Here is a 23,389-nt window from a genome sequence, read left to right as displayed (position 1 = left end):
CGGCATCTGTATATTCCCTCCCTCATACCTCTGTCATATTTATACAAACTGGTTCCGTAAGATTTTTTTAAGTGTCTATTTCTTTAATTTTTAAAAATACACACAGGAGAAGCCATGTGTTTGATATAGAAATACACACATTGACAAAGTATTTCTTACAGTTCCCAAAACTCTATCAGTCTGAAATTTATAAATTAAATATATCAGAACTTTTTAAAATGAAATCCCTGAAACTACTAGATATGCTAATGCTAGACTTTTTCCAAAATCAAATGAACCGAGAATATGAATATGGTTTGTGTTAAATAAGGTTTATTTTTAGCTTTATTGCCTATTGTCTATAATATGCAACTTTATTGTGCCTTTGCAAACAGGATACATTGCTTAAAAAACTGATCAAAATTTTCCATACATATAGCTCTATATAATAGATTACAGTGCAACACTATTCTTGTTACATAATTATAGAAATACTATAGAACCCAAGAGCACAGGGTAAGCAAAAGAAATACAATCCTGAGCCATCTGAACAAGATGATTTGATGAGTCCTTTTAGTGTAAGTTAGAGAACACAGAGGGGGGAACATGCACACTGCAGTCATGAGCAAAATACATTAAATACCTGCTCCTTGCTAGACACAGGTGGGGGTCATGGTGAATTTCAGAGACATGCACACTCACTCACACTCCCATTTTTTTTCTCCTGCTTCCCTCCCATCCCCAATACATTCACTCCCACCCCTTCCCAAAAGAAAAGATCAGGCACTAAATCCTAGTGAACCCCACATCTGCCTCGTTGGAGAATGTTACGTGACTGCTAAAATAAGAATAGGTCCTCACCCATATCATGAAACAAAGCGTGTGCTATTGAGTCAATTCCAGCTGCTTTTGCCTCTTTGGAAGTAAATGAAGCATACGCTCACTGCGGTTAAAACTGTGTAGAGGGAAATGTCCTGAAAACAGAACTTCGTTTTCTCTCCCTGTGTGTAGAAGTAAAATCAACAGTGGAAAACTCGCCTACAACTAGTTGCCTCATCTGCTATTAAAATACATTTGTCATTCTATTTTTGGTATCTACTCAATTATAGTTCAATAAACAGTCCATGAAGTTTGTACCTGCTTATGGCAAACACTATTGTACCACATAAAACCCCCCGCAGCTGGCCAGGCTTATGAAGTACCGAGGTGAGTATCCTTGCTAACACTCCCTCACGACCGCAGTATTCTAGTGTTACCAAAGAGAATGTATGTAGTTAAGTAATGAGAGATATTTGGTTTGTGTCTTTACCTTACACATCCTAGTGATGAATTTAACCAAATCATGCCTCCACGTCTTCCCTGAAAATAACCTGAGTCTTCTGACTAAGAAAGCTGACCAGCTTGGCTGGCAGTCCTCTCGGTCAGAGGTTGAGCTGGAAAACCAGAGGGCTAATGCCTACCAGCAGCTTGCCGTGTGCAGGTAACCAAGAGTTCTTGGTTTCTGTAGTCTCTCCCATCCCAAAGCGGAAGTCACTGAGGTGGAAATAACTCACAGCATAAAGAATACTGAACGCCAACGGCATAACCTGTGGGACTCCCTGGAGACAAAAAAGGATCCTCGTTCCCCACAAACCTGGTGTGGGTCTTAGTGTCTCTGTGTACAAAGCTGCTTCAGAAAAATCAAAACAAAAGGTTGACTTCATAATTTTCTTATTTTCAATTAAATGCTCATGCACTCATAAAATACTCACACATCCTATGAATGTGAGGTGGCTCTTTTCTCAAAATTTTAAAATCAAGAGGCACCAATACCCGTTCATTTATGTATTAGAAGTCTCACATTATCACCATTAAAACAACAGAAATGGCATCTGTGATGATCACACCACCGAGAAAGAAGACTGAAAGACAACTTCAGCCACTGTGCTTCAGACTGGGAAGCACAGATGCCCTGGCTGAAGCAGACTCTAAGGACCTAGTAAGGTTTTATTGGTTTAGTATAGTCCATGACTGATACATGGAAATGGCTCCTACAGGAATTTAAACAACCACTCTGAATTGGTTTTCAATGTACATTATTTTAAAGAGTCTGACTGTAAGAAACCTTGGTTTTAGCGTGACCTTTTGCAAGTGGAAGGCAGAGTGTGGCGAAGGGCGTCCTCCAGCACCGCTGACCTCCGCAGCCCCGGTGACATGGTGCTGCCAGCTCTGGTGAAGGTGTTACTGGAGTAGCAAGGACCGCGTACTGTATTTCAGTATCTTTGGTTACGATCTGGCCTCTTCAAGGCCACCTCTCCTTCACATTTAATCACCAGTAAATTTTAAGTCCATGCATTTAGTTAAGGATCACAAAACATAATTTTCATGTTAAATAATCAGATCAAGAGTTTCAAATTTTTGGCCCTAACCCTGTCCAGTAGGACTACAAGGACCTTGCACGGAAACTGTCAACAGGATTCCCAATACTGGGAGAGGGACAAAGCAGAGCTCTGGCTTTTGTCCCCGAAAGTGGCCTGAGACAACTGAGTCCCTGGCTGCCAAAAATATTTACCACCAGCCTCTAAAGCAATGTGTCTGTGCTGTTCAAATCTTGTGTGAAGCCTAAATGCCATGTAGGTGTCTGAGATGGTAGGTGAGAATAAAGCTAAATCTGGCCTAGAAAAGCTAAAAAAAAAAGACACTCTGGGTTTTAAGTCAAAAGAAAAAATAAACCAGTTTTACGTCCTCAACCAGAGTACTGCCTTGAATTTTCTACCTTCTTTTGGAGTCCAAGGAGCTTCTCCCCACTTTCCTCCTTCACTGCGCTAGTGGAGAGAAGGGAACTTTAGAGAGGGTTGTAACAGGAAAGCAGAAACACCGCGCAAGAGTTGCTGTGGGGATAAGTTTCGGGTCGAACAAAGCAAGCACTCTGAGCAGGCTAAGCACGATTCCTGGCTCACCTACACAGCTCACAGTAGCCCTCCACCTCCGCCTGGCCACACACGCCAGTCAGGCAGGGCTCTCTGTAATACCCCCGACTTTATAAACAAAACCAACTCTCCAAGGTACACACTTCAGGACAAACCAGCCAGGCTGGTGTATTACTGCAAGTGCTGCCACCTTCCAATTAACTTAGCACCAAATCCATTCCCCCTACCCCCCAACCTAAGTCAATCTGTAGTTTAAAAAGTGAAGTGTCATGGTTCTCTTTGCTTGTTTTCTTCTTTTTTCGTTTTCTCATGAAAGTTTTCCTATACTGATGTTCAGTTCCATGTCAGATGAAATACAGTTGCAAAATATTTGGTGATATCCATATACCATTCTTCTTATAATGAAGTGTAACATAACAGGTTTGTCAGAATTATGTCCTCGGAAGTCTTTTCCATGTAGTTCATCATACAGAGAAAGACTCTTACACATGGCTATTTCTGGAAAGTGCATTAAATGAAGATACCAGACAAGAGAAAAGGTCATTGTGTATCCATTAGAATAATATACAGGTTCACAGTCAATGAGATGATACACGCTGCAGGAGAGGCATTGAACAGTATACTATTCAAATACAAAAACAGCAATAAACATATTCTGCACTACAGAAAATTCGCTAGATTCTAACTTTAAGGATTGAAAGTAATGACTCTGGTGGCTGCATTTTAGGACTGGAACATGCTTCTCCCCTTCCAGATGCACAATGTTTGATGCTGGTGCACATCTACACACACACAATACTGTGTCTGCATGGTATACAAATGCAATGGACAGCCAAGTCCTGAAGGCAAATTTCAGAGCACAGGGCTACTAAGACCAAGGGAGCAAATATCAACTTAACACTTCTAACTTCAGAATTTCATTTTATTGAACACACTTTTAAAACAAGCACCTCTTGGCAATAAAAGCATAGAAACAATAGTGCTCCTTCCACTCTTTTCTAGCGGAAGACTTCTCACATCAACCTGCTAAATTCATGATGGGATTTTAAAAACAGGCAGCCAGGCTACCAGCAGAACTCAAATGCAGGTCTGCTGACTTTTTAGTGAGAACAGGAGCAGAGAAAAAGATCAAAAAGCAAACTTGAAATCTATCACAGCTTTCTTCCTTAGGCAAAAAAAAAAAAAAAGCAAATTAGTTTTATAGCCACAATTCAGTTTTCCAAACTTTTTCTGAAGAATTTTCATTTACTTATGTACACATAACAGGAAATAAAACTTCTTCACAAACATTCCCAAAGCTTACAATTATCAAGAAAATGACAAAAGTAAAAGCAGGAAAAATACTAATCACATGGTGGGGAGGTCAATTTCTGTTTCTGCTCTTAAAAAGTAAAAAAATCACCATATAATTAAGTACAAAAACCTGCATTGAATGACAACTGCTGGTGTAGTTACTTGATCGGAAATAAAGACCAAGAATATAATAAAGCCCTATGATAATATTCGTCTGGAACACTCCCTCGGTGTGTGTGCACTAAAATGTTGGCAAAGTTTTTGGAGCATTAGCTTATATAAACACGGGAGTCCTTGGGTAGCTGCATTAAATGGAACATTCTCTTCTGAAATGCACCCACAATTCAGTTTCACTTACAAACTGCAAATTAAAATTATTTCTTCAGAAAAATATCTGTTTGGCATCTCCTGGACTTTGTTCCATTGGACAATATGGACACTTTAATCTAAAGAGAAGGGGGGAAAAACACTGAATGAGGGAACAGGATCAGTACTGGGCATTCAACTTCACATAGTTATAACGTCTTTCTAACAATTACATACACAGAGACTGACAAACACACAAACGTGTCTGTATTTTGAGGATGAGCTGTGCTTTCTCTTAATGTAACAGCCAAGCTTTGGAGGGTCACAAATAAACTCCACCTAAGCCAGACCCTAAACTGAAAGGCTCTTCTTCAGTGGAAATCAGTAAAAACTGTTTTGAACACAAAGAAAAGACAACTGTTCTGCATACTGCTTTGGGAATTTTCAGAAGTAAATCCAATTTTTCTTCTCCAAGATTTAGGTTGCACCTGTCTGTCTCGAAATGAGTTTCAAATCTATTGGTCACACAACCCACTCAAGTGCAGTAAATCTGATGCCAGCTGCTGAGCCTACAAAGTATGTAGCTACCAAGAGCAGCTGACATGCCCTGCAGTGGGGCACACAGCCAGCATGGCTGCATGGTCTGGGAAAGGCACAAATGCCTGTGTTGCATGCCAGAGCCTCCTCTTAAAGAAAGACTTCACCACAATGGGTCTGAAAGAAGCTTTTGAAATGTTTTTAATAAAAAGTTGGACTCATAATGTATAAAAAGCATAAGTATATATACCCTTTGTTTTTTTTTTTGTTTTGTTTTGTTTTTAAATATATTTTATTGATTTTTTACAGAGAGGAAGGGAGAGAGATAGAGAGTTAGAAACATCGATGAGAGAGAAACATCGACCAGCTGCCTCCTGCACATCTCCTACTGGGGATGTGCCCGCAACCCAGGTACATGCCCTTGACCGGAATCGAACCTGGGACCTTTCAGTCCGCAGGCCGACGCTCTATCCACTGAGCTAAACCGGTTTCGGCAGTATATATACCCTTTGAGTCAGCAATTTCAATTCTATGAATTTGTATACAGTGTATAGATAAGGTAATTCACTTTACAGTAAGCAAAGTTAAATGCTCATCAATAAGGAATTGGTTTCATGATCATTATTTCCACATGGTAGATTAATCTGCAGTTTTAAAGAGAGAATGAGGACGCTTTCGGTAGCATATACTAGTATAAGATCTCCAGGACACAGCACTGACAGAACAGTATATAGTATGTATGCTACATGCTACCATTTGTGTAAAAGGGGACGAGGAGTTGACATTGTATCACCTACCCAAAAGGCGCTAAAGACCATGCTTATAAATCTGGTCACCAAATTCATCAACAAATTAAAAAGACTGACAAAAAAATCAGATGCCACCCACTACGCCAAATGAGTACTTATAAAATCTATTTACTTTTAAAGTCTAGCAACATTTATTTACCCATATTACTTCACTTCCCACTAAGTTACAAAAGAAAAAAATTTCACTAACGTTTAAAAAGTCAGATACTTACTTGCTACCATTAAACATTTTATTCAGGGCATCTCTTGATATGATATGACCACAGACCAATTTCATGGGTGGGTTGCTATCTGTTGTTTGCTGACGAAGAATGGGACAGGCGAATATGGAGTGATACCAGCACTTTTTACCGAGGTCCACTTCAATCTGTTAAAGAAAAGTGAAAGGCTCGTTACAGCTCAAACATCTTCACATGAGTATGCACTGTGCAGCCAAGAACACTGCTAACACCTACTCCTCTGATCCTACCTCTCACAACACTCTTCTAACTCGAGAGGGACAGTCTTAGGGATTCTAGCATTATTCATAATTCTATATTAACCTTCAAAATTACCTTTTTTTCACAGAATTTTTATGAGTTTATTTGAGCCAAACTGATGACAACGGCAGGGAAGCAAAATCTCAACGGATTGAGAAAATGCTTCCATCTAGGGGGGTAAGGGAGGGCAGAGGTTTGTCAAGGGGGGGGGGGGATAAAAAGGGCACTTATGTAATACCCTTTGTAATACTTTTAGCAAAAATAAAAAAATAAATAAATAAAAAATAAAAAAAATGCTTCCATCTTAAATTATATATAACACTACTTTTAAGCTAAATTCTGATGTCTGAGAGTTAAGAGTTAAAGGCAAATCAATGTTCTAGAAGTTAAACACTCTTGGAAATTCATTAGATGCACCTAACAGTAAAACCCATCAGAAATCCTGACTGTTTTGCAGCACACTTAACTAGACGATAAAATTCAGTGTATTCATTCCTTTAAAAGCAAACTAAACATGGTTTGCTTCCGTGTGAGCTTCAGATCCAAGTCTCCCCTGTTTTGTGTAGAATGGCCCAGAGAAACCACCTGCAACAAGGGCTTGCAGCTAAAGTTCAGCAGGACTTTTCACAATCACAGCCCCAGTATTGCCCTCTGCAGTGAACCAAACAAACAAAAGCTAGGAAGTTACCTAACAGGGGTTGATATTTGGCAGGGGCTCCACAAATGGTTATTCTGTTTTCTTCCTTCTAAATCAACAATGGCTATCAATATAAAAGTCTATTATCGACAATGGCTATCAATATAAAAGTCTATTACCCGGACTCTTTCAAGAAAGTTGATCAAGTGTAACAGAAGAATCCTGAGAAAAAATGGCCAGACCATCACTTCCAAGTGCTGTATTACCCTGACACACAGGCTTTAGGTGAATTCAGACTTTGGCAGGCTCTTTCCTAACGCACAAGCATCAGAGGTGCTTACAGGTAACTGGGAAACTCCCAGCATCCTGCAGGCACTTGCCTCAGCAAAGCAAGCGCAGGCTCAGTTCTCTCCACTTGCTCCAACGTGCAGCAGTCAAACAGGGGTGCTGCTGGTGCCCTGATCACACGCAGGGCTGGGGATGCACCTGAGCTTCAAATCAAACCAGATCTCCGAGGAGAAGCTGGGCAACCAACCAACAGTTACCAGCTGGAAGAGCAGGGTAACTGCAGATAAACCTGTGCACAGGTGGCAGAAAAGAGACCAAAGCCAAAAGCACGTTTTTGCCCTTCAGGGTCTGTGACAGAACCATGCAGGGATAATTCCAAAGTTGTAGTATCTGTCAGAGGCCGGTGGAAATACCACTACAGTGACCTCTGTCACTCCCTGTAGGCAAAACGTGAGTACCTACTACGTGTCCCATGTTATTCTAAGTATATCTATGTTGTCTCTAGCCTTTAATAGTCCCAAAAGAGAAGGACGGTCCCCATTTCAGAAATGGAGAAACTACTTGGGCAAGGTGGAAAGCTGGCAAGGGACTAAAACTGAGGCTTAAAACCACGGCCTGCTCCAGGCAGCAGAGGACACAGGGCACTGGAGGGCCACTGAGGACTGCAGAGGTCACAAAGACGACCTTTAATCTAATAGCTATGTACTCATTTTGAATGATATTAGACAAATATAACCAGCGCAAACCCATGATTTCATAAATATCAATGCTTAAGATAAAACTAAATCCAGTCAAAATGACTCACTGCTCTTATATTTAAAAGAAAACTGTAGCACCACTGGTTTGCCATGTGCAGAGCACTCTGCATGCTACAGTATATCCCACCCTCCCCACTTCTGACGTCTCCTTCATTAGCTTTCTTTTCTAAAGAATCGTGTATTGATTTTAGAGAGGGGGAGGGAGAAGAGAGAAAACATTGATATGAGAGCATAACATCAACCCACTGCCTCCTGCACGACCCCCCACCGGAGATCGAGCTCGAAACCCGGGTATGTGCCCTGACCGGGAACTGAAGGAGCAACCTTTAAGTGCATGGGACAACGCCCAACCAACTGAGCCACACCGGCCAGGGCCTTCATTAGCTTTCACTGCCAAAGTCAAACTTTTAAGAAAACTCCTCCAGTGCCTCCAAAACGTACTTGCTCCCATTTCTATTATTTAATCATGTCACCATATACATAAAAGCATCCCTGTCAAATGGCTACAATAATGTTCCCCAGTTAAAAGGCAAGACTGGCATTCTAAACCCTAAACATTCACATTCTTCTAATGACAGGAAAAGTAAACAATCAAGAGAAAATGGAACTCACGGGTAATTCATCTTTCTGGTTCCAAACTCCAGTGCACTGCCTCTGCTCAATCACAGCTTTAATGTTAATTAAAGCTGGCAGCGCCACACAACCTGCTGAGAAACTGGGAGACAGAAGAGGAAATGTCAATGCCAGGCCAGTGCCAAACAGCTTGGTCCCAGAAATGTCAATTCCTCCAGACTCTGTGCAGAGGACGCTGGCGTTTGGCAGGGCACAGAGCCCTCTGCTCTGCTAAATTAGTGTGTGTGCGCACGTACACACATAAATAGGTTTTAAATTGTAGAGAACCACCCGATTTAATGGGCCCTTCCTATCCGTCATTAATGACACTCCAAACATTAATGACATTCTAAGACATTTTCTTACACTGTTCCTCCTAGACCAGGGTTGGGCAAACTTTTTGACTCAAGGGCCACAATGGGTTCTTAAGCTGGACCAGAGGGCCGGAACAAAAGCATGGATGGAGTGTTTGTGTGAACTAATATAAATTCAAAGTGAACATCATTACATAAAAGGGTACGGTCTTTTTTTTTTTTAGTTTTACTCATTTCAAACGGGCCAGATCCGGCCCTCGGGCCGTAGTTTGCCCACGGCTGTCCTAGACCCAGATCACCCCAGTTTAGGGCACAAGTGTTGGCAGTCAGTTCTCAGCTGGCCTTTTCAGGACTGCCCTAAGCTGACGAAAGCCACCCGACTAGGGTCATATTTAATGAATGCTCCGCATGGATACAAATGCCCAGCCCTGCTGTCCCAATGTGGGCCAACTCCACAGGCCCCCCAGAGCTCCAGAGCTCTCCAAGGATGGCTGAGACCTTTGGTTAGCCTGCATCACATCCATCCCAACTTTTCCTCCGCCTAATCATGCTGCTTTCATCCCCCCACAGGGGCTGATCCCATTAAACTTCTTCATGTCAATCTCTACCCATTGCAGAGGCTGTTCCCCAGACAACCTGACCTGTAGCATGGCCATGCATTAGAGTTAATTGCAGAAGGTACACCCTATGGAGCGCAGATTGTACCTTATTTATCTCTGTGTCCCACACATTACCTGGCACATAACAGGATCAAAAACACTTGAGGAGGCCAGCTGGTGTGGCTCACTGGTTGAGCGCCAACCTATGAACCAGGAAGTCATGGTTCAATTCCCAGTCAGGGCACATGCCCAGGTGTCAGGCTCAATCTCCAGTATGAGTCATGTAGGAGACAGCTGATCAATGATTCTCTCTCATCATTCATGTTCCTATCTCTCTCTCCCTCTCCCTTCCTCTCTGAAATCAATAAATATCACTTGAGGAATTAAATGAAAAGAAAAGCTAAAAAAGTTATTTTCTTAAAATAGGTTCTTAAGCTTTTTGGTTTCAGGTCCTCTTTACATGCTTAAATATAAAGGATACGAAAGAGCATTTCTTTTTTTGTGGATTATATCTATCATCACTTAGATTAAACATCAGAAATTAAAATCAAGAAAATTTTAAAATATTAATTCATTTAAAAGTAATAAACTTATTATGCTATAAATAACATCTTTACCCCAAACCCCCTATTTCCAAGCTAAAAGTCCGTCTGTGAGAAGAGTGGCATTGCTTTACACTTTTATAAATCTCTTTATCGACTGGTTTAACAGAAGGCAACTGAATTCTTAACTCTTCCTCTGCACTCAATCTGTGGCAAAGGGTTCTTCTGGTTGAAATAAATGATCCAGCCTCAACAGACATGTAGTAATTTAATTGGCTTTTCAGATCAGTGTGGATATTCTTCTTTAATGCCACACAAAACTCAACAAGCAGTAGTTTCTTAATGGTCAGCTGTACCGTGGAATCTGAATCCTTATCACTGAATTTTTTACACTGAGCGACGTTCAAATCCAATGGTATGTCTTGTACTCAGAGTGATTCGTTTACTCAATGCATGACTTTGTAAGATCATACTGAATTAAGATCTTCAAAGTATTAATTCATCTAATTATATAATATAAAAAAATCAAATTCATTAATATCACCACAAATCTCATCAGAAACATCCTTAAGTACCAGAAAGCTGTCAAGCTCAGTATAACAGAAGTTTTCAAAAATTTATATTTTAGCTCAAAATCGTGAATTTTATCATTATGGCAAAGGTGCTTTCAGCTGCTCTCCTTGATGCTTCACGCTCCTTTGCTCACTCTGTAGTTGGCTGTCTAGTGAGTCTTTCAAGCAAAAACTGTCCCATGAAAAACAAACCACACACAGGTGCTTTTTCTGGGGAGTCGCCACATCTGGCATGAAGCTGAGTGCTTTATGTGAACCTCTTATTCTGTCACCCAGAATATTAAAGATGTGTACTCAAAGGTCCAGATTTAATAAAAATAATCATTTTTAACGTTTTATCGAGAACATTCTTACGTAAAAGTAGCGTTTCAACTGCAAATGTGTGGAGTGAGGAATACAGTGCATTCTGAGGCCACTGCTCTGACCTGTGCTCAGGCTCCAACAATTTCACTCACCATGTTCCTGCACCATCAGCAAAAATGTCAGCCCAGTGCAAAGGGCTCTCAGACCCCCAGAGGTTCACGATTACACCGGGAATTGCTGCCCTAAAACTGTCACTGTCAATTGTGACAATCTCTTGAAATACCAACTGCACTCTTTTTCAGAAAGACAGACAATCTCTCGGCTTTAAACATCAAGAACTAGGCAACTAATTAAGAACAACTAAACAACGTGATGCACCTTTTAGTAATAGGAGCAATTTCCGTACCTGACACTGAGAGGGGACTCCACGGAGAGCCCCAGGAGGGCACAGGCATCCCGTGTAAAGATGTCACAGATGTCAGCCCACTGATTTGCATCAAGCAGGTGGACGTATGGTGAGTTCTCAATCCCTTGTCTCAGGTACACGAGGCTGCCCATCAAAACCTGAATGTCTAAACAAAAAGCAGCAGCTATTTAGAGGTGAATGATTACATCTGAAATAGAGCTGGCTTGCAGGTAATAGGCTGAGAAAGGCAAGAATCACCCCAACTGACACAGCCTAAAATCCTTCATTCACAATGTCTTTTAAAATTCTTGTCTTTAAGCTGGGTTTCTCCCTTCACCTTAAAGAAATAGCATAGAGAAAGGGAGAAAAAAAAAAAGAAAGCACTAAATGTTGAACTTGCAGTTATTTTACTATTATAATTAGCACAGTATAATTACCATTATCTTGAGGAGTGATAACTATGCTATAAAAGGAGCCATTACGTATATTTGACTATCCAGTTCTCCAACACTGGCACTTGGGGTTAACTGCTGCCACCTGGTGCACCCTGAAACACTTTGTTGTGGCACTAACAGTAGCATGGGGGGGTGCAAGTGCATACTTCAACTCTTTCTCATGTCTCCTTTCAGTTTACTATGAAATCACCAAAAATGCAAGGTCTATGACTTTCCATTTATGAATCTTCAATATTTTATTTTTGTTCTAGAGCCCGTCACAACTTTGTCTGTAAGTGATTATCACCTATAACTGTTTTCATTTATTAGCAAATATGTATTGATCTAGTTAGGATAAGCTTCAATTCCAGTGGTGACTTTAGGCCTGTTGCAAACATTGATAACACGTGACTCCAGACTCACCTTTTTGATGATTTAGGGCAAATGGCTGAAAATTTTTAGCATATTGCAATGCCTCGCGCTGATTTGTAGTTCCGCCCATTAACAAGCTAATAAAATACAGTCTATGTAGCTTAAATTCCAAGGAGCTGTTTTGGGCTATAAGCATTTCTCGATTTGATACTGCCCACCTAAAGAAAAAGCAAAAAAGATTTTAACAATAATTAAGAGCCTAGGAAAAGTGTGCTAAAAATTGTTTGAAACCTAGTAACATGGGAAAAAAAGTGTTTGGTCTGCCATCTTGTGGAAGTTGCTGGTAACATCAATCCCTAGGCCCAGAGACTTGCTTAAAAAAAAAAAAAAAGTCAACTATAACAATTACAACAAAGAGGCTTTTCAACCACTGAAAAAAATAAAAAATGTTGTTAGGTGACAATTACATATTTAGTATAGTTTTACAGTAAGGCATGATCAGCTCTGAAGAGTGACATAATAGATTTGTAATCATGCAAGGCCATACTTTGAAGCAGGTGGCAGCCATGAGATTCACTATCCCATTGCCTAGATCCACTACTCTTTTCCTGTTAAACTAGCATGTTTATAAATGAATCACAAGATTCGGAAAGAGAAGCATCTACCTTTAAACTTTTGTTAGGAGCAAGATTTTTCGCTACTCACTTTGGAATTAAAAACAGAAACATCAGTATACTCTCAAGGCGCTTTCAGTCTAATCAGGCAGACAGAGCCACATAAACATCATATAGTATATTATATTGTGCCAAAACAATTTGTACAAACGTAGTGCTAACGAGAAAAAAATTTTTTAATGATCCAACTACAGTGAATCGGGCCTCTATAGTACAAACAGTTGCAATAACCAATCCTGAGCTGGAACTACCAGTTCAGGTGAACACTAAAGCAAAGTATATCAGCCAGCAGTTAAATTCAATTTTGCAATCAAGTGATAATAGCACTTCTTTGTTTCTTTGAACATAAGACGTACAAGCTGTTAGTATTATATTCTGCTTTAATCTGACCTTTAGTTGGACAAATATTCCCCACCTAACCCAATTCACTAAGGACCACTGGAATCTGAAGTGGGTATGAACATAACTGAGTATCTCTCCAACTGTACGAGTAAATGCTTCAAGTTATTCATAACGAATCAGCTGACAGAGATGAGACTTCACAGAGCTGCACTTTCACAGGATCCTACCCTTCCCAAAAAGGGCTGCTGGTGCACACGCATACTCATCAATTTGCTGATCACCCACACCTTAGAGTCCAATCATGAAGCTTTTCTAACATCAACATCTAAGTATTTTAAAAAATATTAATTACCTGGACCTTAGAAATATTTACTTAAATTTAAGCAAGCCTTGGATCCTTGCCTGGCACTAAGATGAATGCAGTCAAGTTACAACACCAAGTCTGATAAATCGTGCTCCCAACAAGGTACTTGCAGCAGCTATCTCTGGCGAATGCCCAACACCAACCATCAGTACCAAAAGTACTGTGCTCCTGGCAGCTCTAGTCTGTCAGGCAATTCCTGACTTCAGATCCAAGAGTGCATTTAAATTAGGTCACTTACTTAAAGCTTAAAGCTTATCCTACCCCTTCTCACTCACAGATACATGAGTATGGTTTCCTATTAACAAGTGAGAGAGGTAGTAAAGTAAGCTTTTTACTTGTTCTGTTTCTGATCTGAGGTATATGTGCAAACATTTCTAGCGTTAAATAAAAACTACACATTTTAATAAATGATGGAAAACCAACAGAAAGAAGGCAAAATCCATACTGGACAATTCACAAAAGAAGACAATAACCTATTTTGTTTCCATAGGCAAATGTTCATGATAAAAGGTGTGATATATAGAAAAAAGTAACTTCTAGTTACCAGAATTGTTAACATGAATGACTCCAGAAAAGTTGGATTTCACGCATTATTTATCAGCCACACAGCACTGGCTATGACGCATCAGAACAGGACACCAACTCTTAGAGCAGCACCGAGGTGCTAAAACAACCAACCTTGCGGACACACCAATGAGCAGCAGCTAACAGTACTCAGGAGACAATGATTTTTGAAATAGTCCATGCTGTCCTATGACTTCTAAGTTTTCTACTGTAAACATGTATTACTTTTATACATAAAAAGGTAACACATTTTTAAGTTAATGCAAAAGTAAAACAAAATTTCTTATCCTCTGAATATTACATTAATATCACAAGACAAGGATTTAAATTACTATTCTGAACATCTCTCTCCCTGGCAAAATGTCACTTTCTAACCTAAGGATACCCCCAAATATGTAAGCACACTTAAGCATTAAGGTAAAACCCTTGCCTGATAGGACCTCTGCCTCATACCCCCAGCACTGTACCCAGGCAGCCACATATATATTTTCTTAACCCCCTAATTCCTCTCCCACAATTAGCAAGCCAGATAAGCATAGGTTTTGAAATCACTGTGTTGCCTCCTAATAAGAAATTTCATATATCTTTATGACCACTTCGTGACTCTACATCTTTTGTGTGTAAGTTCCTGGTGAGGTTGCATTCCTTGACAATCATAACATCCACCTTAACTAATCTTTGAGATCTGGGTACAAATTTCATAGCAACATTCTGATACACAGTAGCAGCTTCCCCAGATAACTTTAGTGAATTCACGATGACTTCTGAGATGATGAAACTATCTTTTATTGGCAGTAAAGTTCTTCAATCTCCTTACAATTACTATTTTCTTTCAACGAGGCAACTAACTTCAACACTTTGGCCTGAATATTAGCCAAACTGATGGAAGTTTTAAACAGTTTTCAATCCAAAGCAGAAGTAAACGTTCCATCATTTAAACTGTAAGCTTTTTCATTCTCTGTGCAATTTATTTATTTATTTTTAATATATTTTTTACTGATTTCAGAGAGGAAGGGAGATGGAGAGAAAGATAAAAACATCAATGATGAGACAGAATCATTGATTGGCTGCTGCCTGCACACCCCCCACTGGGGATCGAGCCCGCAACCCGGGCATATCCCCTTGACTAGAATCGAACCTGGGACCCTTCAGTCCACAGGCCGACGCTCTATCCCAGCCGTGGGCAAACTACTGCCCGCGGGCCAGATCCAGCCCGTTTGAAATGAATAAAACTGAAAAAAAAAAAGACCGTACCCTTTTATGTAATGATGTTTACTTTGAATTTATATTAGTTCACACAAACACTCCATCCATGCTTTTGTTCCGGCCCTCCAGTCCAGTTTAAGAACCCATTGTGGCCCTCGAGTCAAAAAGTTTGCCCACCCCTGCTCTATCCACTGAGCCAAACCAGCTAGGGCTCTCCATGCTCTCCAGTTTAAATTACAAGATGCTGAAGCAACTTTACCTTGATTTTTATGTTCACGGAACTTTTTCATGTACTTTGTACCATAATTTTATGTAAGGCCTAGGTCTTGGCATAGTTGTTGTCATTTTCAAACCTTTATAATCACATTCAACTTCACTTCTAGCAATTCCCAGTCAGGGCACATGCCCGGGTTGTAAGCTCAATCTCCAGTGGGGGGCATGCAGGAAGCAGCCAATCAATGATTCTGTCTCATCATTCAGGTTTCTCTCTCTCCCTCTCCCTTCGTCTCTGAAGTAAAAAAAAAAGAAAGAAAGGAGGAAATAGGCCCACTGAGAATAGAATTAAGATAGAGAGGTGCAAGCCAAGAAAAACATGAGAACATATTCAGATAATCTGATTTAGCAATTCACATTACCATCAACAGCGATGTGTCCAGGTGAATTAAAGCTAGTCCAGATAGAAGACTTGTTTCCTCTAACTGGAAGCCTTTCTCCCAACACCGCGGTCGGCAAACTGCGGCTCAGGAGCCACATGTGGCTCTTTGGCCCCTTGAGTGTGGCTTTTCCAAAGCCTTAGGAGTACCCTAATCCTAACTTATAAAAGACAAACATGGTAATTGACCATACCTCTGCTACGCTTCCCATTGGCTAATCAGCAGGATATGCAAATTAACCCAACCAAGATGGCAGCCGGCAGCCATGCAGCTGAAGCGAGCAGGAGGCTTGCTTGCTCCAGTGATGGAGGAAGCCAAGCTTCCTCCCTGCTGCAGCCGGGCTCTGAACTCCACTCTAAGCAACAAAGTTGCAATTATAGAAGCTAAACAAACCCCAGATACCTGCTTTCAGCAGGCCGTGGCCTCGGAGCTGGAGCGGCAACAAAGTTTCAATTATAGAAGGTAAATAAATCCCAGAATTAAAAAAAAAAAAAAAAAGGGGAGAGGTTGGGAGCTTCAGTCGCCGGCTTGGCCAGCCTGAAACCAGCCCTCAGACCCTCATCCAGACTGGCCAGGCACCCCAGTGGGGACCCCCACCCTAAAGGGGGTGCGGGCAGCCTGAAAATAGCCATCAGCCCCTCATCCAGGCTGGCCAGGCACCCCAGTGGGACCCCCACCCTGATCCGGGATACCCTTCAGGGCAAACCAGCCAGCCCCCACCCGTGCACCAGGCCTCTATCCTATATAGTAAAAGGGTAATATGCAAACTGACCCTAACAGCAGAAAGACTGGGAATGACTGGTCACTATGACACACACTGACCAACAGGGGGCAGATGCTCAATGCAGGAGCTGCCCTCTGGTGGTCAGTGAGCTCCCACATGGAGGAGCTCTGCTCAGCCACAAGCCAGGCTGATGGTACCAGTAAAGCGGTGGTGGTGGGAGCTTCTCCTGCCTCCTCAGCAAAGCTAAGGATGTCCGACTGCAGCTTAGGTCTGCTTCCCGCTGGCAAGTGGACATCCCCCAAGGGCTGCCGGGCTGCCAGAGGGATGTTTGATTGCCAGCTTAGGCCCAATCCCCTGAGGAGCAGGCCTAAACCAGCAGATGGTCATCCCCCGAGGGGTCCCAGACTGCAAGAGGGCACAGGCCGGGCTGAGGGACCCCCCCCCCCAGCAAGTGCACAAATTTTTGTGCACCGGGCCTCTAGTTAAGTTAAAAACAATGTACCTACCTATATAGTTTAAGTTTAAAAAATTTGGCTCTCAAAAGAAATTTCAATCGTTGTACTGTTGGTATTTGGCTCTGTTGACTAATGTGTTTGCCGACCATTGTCCCAACATAAGTGCTAGTTAATTTTTTGCAAAAGTACAAACACAAATTGAAGAGTTGAGAATAGGGATGAAAAATTCAAGGCTCAGGCTCAATTACCATATTGTCTACAATTTTCCTAATACAGTAAAACCTCGATATAATAGACTAATTCGGGCGAGGGGGGTGTCTGTCAAAGCTCAAAGTCTGTTATATAATAAAGTACGTTTTCTGAATGCATATGTTAAAAAATTGACAAATTAGTGAGTTTGCCTGTTTTTACTTACATAGACTTATTTGAGTAATTAAAATTAAGTATGTATGAAAGGTTTAATTTCACAGAAAAGTTTTCTATATGTATTACTGTAATTTTAAACTTATACTGAACAGGTCTAGTAAATGCGTGCATTCAGCGGTCACCTCGAGGAAACAGACGCACACGGCTGGGGCATGCTCAGCACACGTGGGAACACCAGCTAGCCATTCAAACTGCTGCTGCAGTCACCCCAGATGACAACAAAACCAATTAGCAAGCGAGATGCGGGTGATCAAGTGCTAGTCATTCGCCAAACACTGTTTACGAGCGGTGACTCTTGGATTTAAATATGTAGACTATAATTATAGATGTGCAATATTTATTTAAGTCAGTGAAATTACTACAACTTTTTTTTCCAACATATGGACTACTAGTTAAAATTTCTTAAAAACTAACAGTGAACTAATAACAACAACAAAACCTGTTAATTTAATTATAAGCAAATCTTGGTTAAAAGCATTTTAGAATTAACAGGGTGTTAATTTTCACATATGACATACTGACAGAAAATTTTGTCCATTAAATCTGAAGTCTGTTAAATTGAGGTCTGAAAAGTTGAGGATTTACTGTAATCTCTTCATCCGCTTGGCTTAGATGTTCTTTATTTGAACCTCTCACATGGCTCATTCCACAATCTATTTGGTAGAATAGTTTCTGGTCTCTTAAGCTGGGGCTGTGTCTTGCTCATTTTGGCACCCCCCTACTTTGAATGGGGTATTCAGACAAGGAGCACAGGTTGGGAGAGTCAACTATGTGTGGACTTAAATCTGGCTCTGCTGTGTGAATTTAGGCAATCTGTTACTTAATTCTCTAAAAACCTGTTTCCTTATTATAAAATGGGACATTTCAAAGGGTTGTGGGCATTAAGGAGGGGACTAGTTAAAGTACTGTGCACAGAGACTGACACAAATAGGCGTTCAATAAAAAGCTGCTTAGTATGTGTTTACTGAATGGATGAAATGTTACCATTCTTCAAAGTCATATTTTCATTAAGAAAATTGTATTTAACCCTTTGCACTCCGCTGTCCCCTCTCAGGGGACATCGGAATTCTAGCATATCACTCGGATGTCCCCTCTAAGGGGACATTGCAGTTTATTAGTGATTACGGGGAATTGAGTTATTTCAACGCAACTTTTTGAGACATGCATGTTTCCCTGAAGTTTTATCTTGAAATGGCACAAGAAATTAAATCAAAATATCGTAAAATTACTAAGATATATACAAGAAATGTCAGCGGGTTTTGTGTCGGATTAAACAATAAACTACATATTCCCGATGTGGGACAAAGAAAACGGAACTGCCTTGTGTGTTCTAACAGGAAAACACCTGGTGGCAGGCGTCAAACCACTTATTACTGTCAAACATGCACTAATCAGCCTGCAATGCATATTGGGGAGTGTTACAAAACTTATCATACTGTACAAAATTATAAACAATAAAATATTGGTTTTTTGCAAATATACATTCCTCGATGTCACCCAATTCATATAAGTCCAATATCATTATAATACGTTACTTGGTTCCAAAATTATACTAAATAATACGAGGGTCTGTAAATGCACGTTTCCGCCACAAAGTAGCGTCGAGTAGCTGGTAGCCAATGTCCAGAATGGTTCGGAGTGCAAAGGGTTAAAATTATATTCAAAAGAGTTACTTGGGCATTGCTATGTAACACTTGGTGCCGCTTTGATTTTTATAGAAGCAACTGGGTAGGAATATGACAATATACATGTATCCATTAACCCCTTCAAACATGTTTTACGTTTTCTTAGCTAGCAATTCACACTGAATACCTAGGCATTCAATTCAAGGAGCAGGAATAGGGGTAGAAGACAGTCACGGCCTTAATTAACTTGACAGCAACCAAATCTAAAACCTACAAAACACATGAAACTACAAAGCACAAGACTATAATCAGCACTAAAAACTTAGCCCCGTGTCTACAAAGCAGAAGAAGACATAAAACCAGAAAGAGAAAGCCTAGTTAGAGAGAGGCATTAGGATATGGGGTGCTATACCCTGGATAATGGCATTTCTAGCAAAAACTTTTTTTATTATTTTTAAAATATATTTTATTGATTTTTTACAGAGAGGAAGGGAGAGGGAGAGTAAGAAACATCGATGAGAGAGAAACATCGATCAGCTGCCTCCTGCACACCCCCCCCCCCCCCCCCCCCCACTGGGGATGTGCCTGCAACCAAGGTACATGCCCTTGACCGGAATTGAACCTGGAACCCTTCAGTCCATAGGCCGACGCTCTATCCACTGAGCCAAACCGGTTAGGGCAAAACTTTTGATTTTTAATTTTTAAAAACCAACCACCACTGTACCACATTCAGCAAGCTAATAAGCATCCGGTTACATTACAACTTTCCTGTGATTCTTAAAAAGACATTCTGGTCTCCAATCTCCAGTGCAGGCGAGGGGAGCACTGTCAGCTTTGGAACCAGGTTGTTTGGAGAAATACTGTGGACAAAAGGTGACATCTAGTCACAGCGCAAGGCCACGTCATCTCTGGTCACTGCCCTGCATCCTGCAGACCCTCTGCCTCTTCCACAAAAAGACCCCAAACAATAACACTTAGTTATCAGCCCAATTATCCCACAGAAACATGGAGCATTAATTATCCTACTTATCAGGCATCTGAAAAGACTTGGCACATTGTTAGCTCCATTTTTAGAATTTCCATATTATTCCAAAAATAATTAAAACAAGATTTTACCTTCATAGTTCACGTTCTCCCCCAGGAAACTAACTGATAGAATTAGTATGTTTATCTCATTCCTCTCACAATTTTGCCAATCTGCACTGATGTCTATTTCTGGTAATATTAAAATAAAAATGCCTCTTGCCAATTCCCACAGCACACTCCACTACAACCGTCATAGCATTTTTCAAGGCTCATGAATACTGGGAATGGCTGACATTTATTTACTCCATAGGTGTGGACTTGGCTGAGCATTATTGGTGACTGAATCAAGTGTTTAAAAATTCAGAGTGGCAAAAATGACAAAAATCAAAGTTCAGCCAAAAGTTAAGAACCATATAAACTTTGAAATAGAGACTGAAATGGATAGCTAACATGTTATTTCTGAGATATTTTCAAATGATAATTTCTCAGATATGGGTTGAGTTCATTGTTGGAACTACTAACATTTTCCTCATCTCAGAACTGGTGTGAATCTTTGTCCTTTTTTTTTTAAAAAAAATATGTGTTTTATTGATTTTTTTACAGAGAGGAAAGGAAAGGGGTAGAGAGTTAGAAACATCGATGAGAGAGAAACACCAATCAGCTGCCTCCTGCACACCTCCCAATGGGGATGTGCCCGCAACCAAGGTACATGCCCTTGACCAGAATCGAACCTGGGACCCTTCACTCCGCAGGCCGACGCTCTATCCACTGAGCCAAACCAGCTAGGGCATCTTTGTCCTTCTTAACATGGTATTTAAAAAACCATACAGCCTATAGAATTAAACATTTGAATCTACTTAAAAACACAATACACACACTTCCAACTTTACATAAGTTTCTCAGAAATGCAGTTTAGTATGTGTGCCCAATAGTGAGATGTGGCAGGGGCCACCATATTGAACAGCACAGTTCTATACAGACTGGTGGTTTTTAATGAAGTACATAATATAACATTGCCTTATTATTGCTAGTTCCCTACCACAAAACCAAGAGATTTGCCAAAACCGGTTTGGCTCAGTGGATAGAGCGTCGGCCTGTGGACTGAAAGGTCCCGGGTTCGATTCCGGTCAAGGGCATGTATCTGGGTTGCGGGCACATCCCCCGTGGGAGATGTGCAGGAGGCAGCTGGTCGATGTTTCTCTCCCATTGATGTTTTTAACTATCTATCTCTCTCCCTTCCTCTCTGTAAAAAATCAATAAAATATATAAAAAAAAAACAAAAAAAAAAAACCAAGAGATTTTATAAACCAAGTTAATAATAGGTCTGCATTTTACAAGCACAAACTCCAGAATCTTAGTTTCCCCCTCCTGGCCTAGTTGAACTCCTCCTTTAAAAAATATGTTTTTAGTGATTTGAGGGGGAGTGGGGGAGGAGTATCAGAGGGAGAGAGAGAAACATTGATGGGAGAGAAACATCAATGGGCTGACTCCTGCGTGCCCCCTACTGGGGATCAAGCCCTCCATCTAGGTATGAGAATAGAATAGCAATCTCTCAGTGCACAGCAACCTTTCAGTACATGGGAGGATGCCCAACAAACCAAGCCATACTGGCCAGGACTCTCTTCCTTTTTATGAAGACTCTCAATTTCTCTACAGTCCTGGCTTGCCCACTCAATTCCTTGGTGAGAATGTATTCAGGTAAGAGATGGCTATGTCTGCTCGTGCTCCTGAGGACTACCTACTGTCTTGGGACTTCATGTACATGGAAACTATCCATGGAAACCAGAGTGGTAATGATTAAGCAGCTTCTGCTGTCTTGTTTTCTGTTTTAGTTTTGTTTCCCCTAGGTGCAGTCTTGCTGACTCAGGCTTTTTAAATAGCCACACAGAAGAACCACAGAAGACTCCTCATAGATATACCATTGGAGAAAAGGAATGAAGATTTGAATAAGTGGGATTTCCCCCCCAGAGTTTGAATTTTTGTTTTTGTTGTTGTTTTGTTGGGGTTCTTAATTCTGAAAAGGCAGAAGAGATGCGTAGAGGGATACATGTTAAATCACTGTGCCCATACGCTAAGTCTGGTGGAGAAAGAGCCACATATTGTTCATGGCCTGTCTAATATAAAACCTTTCTATGGTGTAACTAATAAAATACTTTTTCTCCCTTCTTCTGTGAAAATTCTGGAACTTCTCCCTCTTCTCCCTCCCCCTCCTCTCTCATAACCATTCAGTTATTTTCTGTTCCCTCATGTCATTTTATGGAGGCACTGCAAAAAGAACTGCAAATTTTAAAGGGCTAGGAGGCCCCGGGCATGCTATGGATATTGAAAAAAAACAGGTTTCCAAATCTGCAAGGTTGAAAGTCAGATCCTAGACTGTGGAAGTCCACCAATGTAACATTACTGTGAAACACCTTTAGAAAGGCAGCCAACCGGCTTCCCCTAAAGACAAGCACTTTCTTTCAAAAATGCTGACACCAGCTACAAGGATAGTTTCTGTTTTTCTATTATTTCTCCGTCTCTTTGTATTAAATTACTGTTATCTTCTGGTTGACATCACAGATGGTCTCTGACTTATAATGGACTGACTACTGATTTCTTTTTAACTTGACGATGGTACAAAAGCAATACACATTCAGTAGAAGCTGTACTTAGATTTTTGAATTTTGATCTTTTCCAGATTAGCCACATGTGATACTCTCTCGTGATGCTGGGCAGTGGCAACGAGATGACTTCACCCAACTGTAGGCTAATGTAAGTGTTCGTAGCACACTTAAGGTACGTCAGGCTAAGCTATGATGTTTGTCAGGTTAGGAGTATTAAATGCATTTTCAACTTACAATCTTTTCAACTTATGATGGGTTTACTGGGACGTAACCCCAGTGAAAGTCGAAGAGCACATGTAGTTATTTTTGGTTTTGCTTTTATCTACCATATGAAGGAGGAGGTCCTGTTTGTTCCAAGTTCTCCTTCAAACTATTCCAGCACTTATTTGAATGCCTTCTATGAAAATAAGCACTATGCTGGGTGCCCAGAGAACTTTAAAAAAAGATACAGTAACCTGGATAAAGATAAAAATCTGTACACAAACTCAGAAATATAAGGACAAGAACAAAAAGTAGGCAGGGTCCTAAATAGATCTGTAAGTGCGATAAGCTGTTCTTCTGCCACTTCTCTCCCCCAT

At 40.8% G+C, this 23,389-nt stretch overlaps 1 protein-coding gene across 1 annotated transcript in view; it reads right to left on the bottom strand.

Annotated features, from left to right (window-relative positions):
* Window positions 1–292: 292 nt before the first annotated feature.
* The window catches only part of RMND5A (required for meiotic nuclear division 5 homolog A), a 66,656-nt gene continuing 43,559 nt past the window's right edge, over window positions 293–23,389 (bottom strand). The window contains exons 5-9 of the mRNA XM_070429654.1: window positions 12,201–12,367; window positions 11,344–11,509; window positions 8,608–8,710; window positions 6,046–6,200; window positions 293–4,627 (exon numbers count right to left, since the gene is read on the bottom strand). Coding sequence (XP_070285755.1) covers window positions 4,564–4,627; window positions 6,046–6,200; window positions 8,608–8,710; window positions 11,344–11,509; window positions 12,201–12,367 — 655 coding nt within the window. The 3' untranslated portion in view covers window positions 293–4,563. The remainder of the gene's footprint in view (window positions 4,628–6,045; window positions 6,201–8,607; window positions 8,711–11,343; window positions 11,510–12,200; window positions 12,368–23,389) is intronic.

This window comes from Myotis yumanensis, unplaced genomic scaffold (assembly GCF_028538775.1).
Source record: "Myotis yumanensis isolate MYYU_CA2020_CCGP unplaced genomic scaffold, mMyoYum1.0.hap1 SCAF_11, whole genome shotgun sequence".
In the NCBI taxonomy this organism is placed as follows: Eukaryota; Metazoa; Chordata; class Mammalia; order Chiroptera; family Vespertilionidae; genus Myotis; species Myotis yumanensis.
This window is presented reverse-complemented; position numbering and strand designations above follow the sequence as displayed.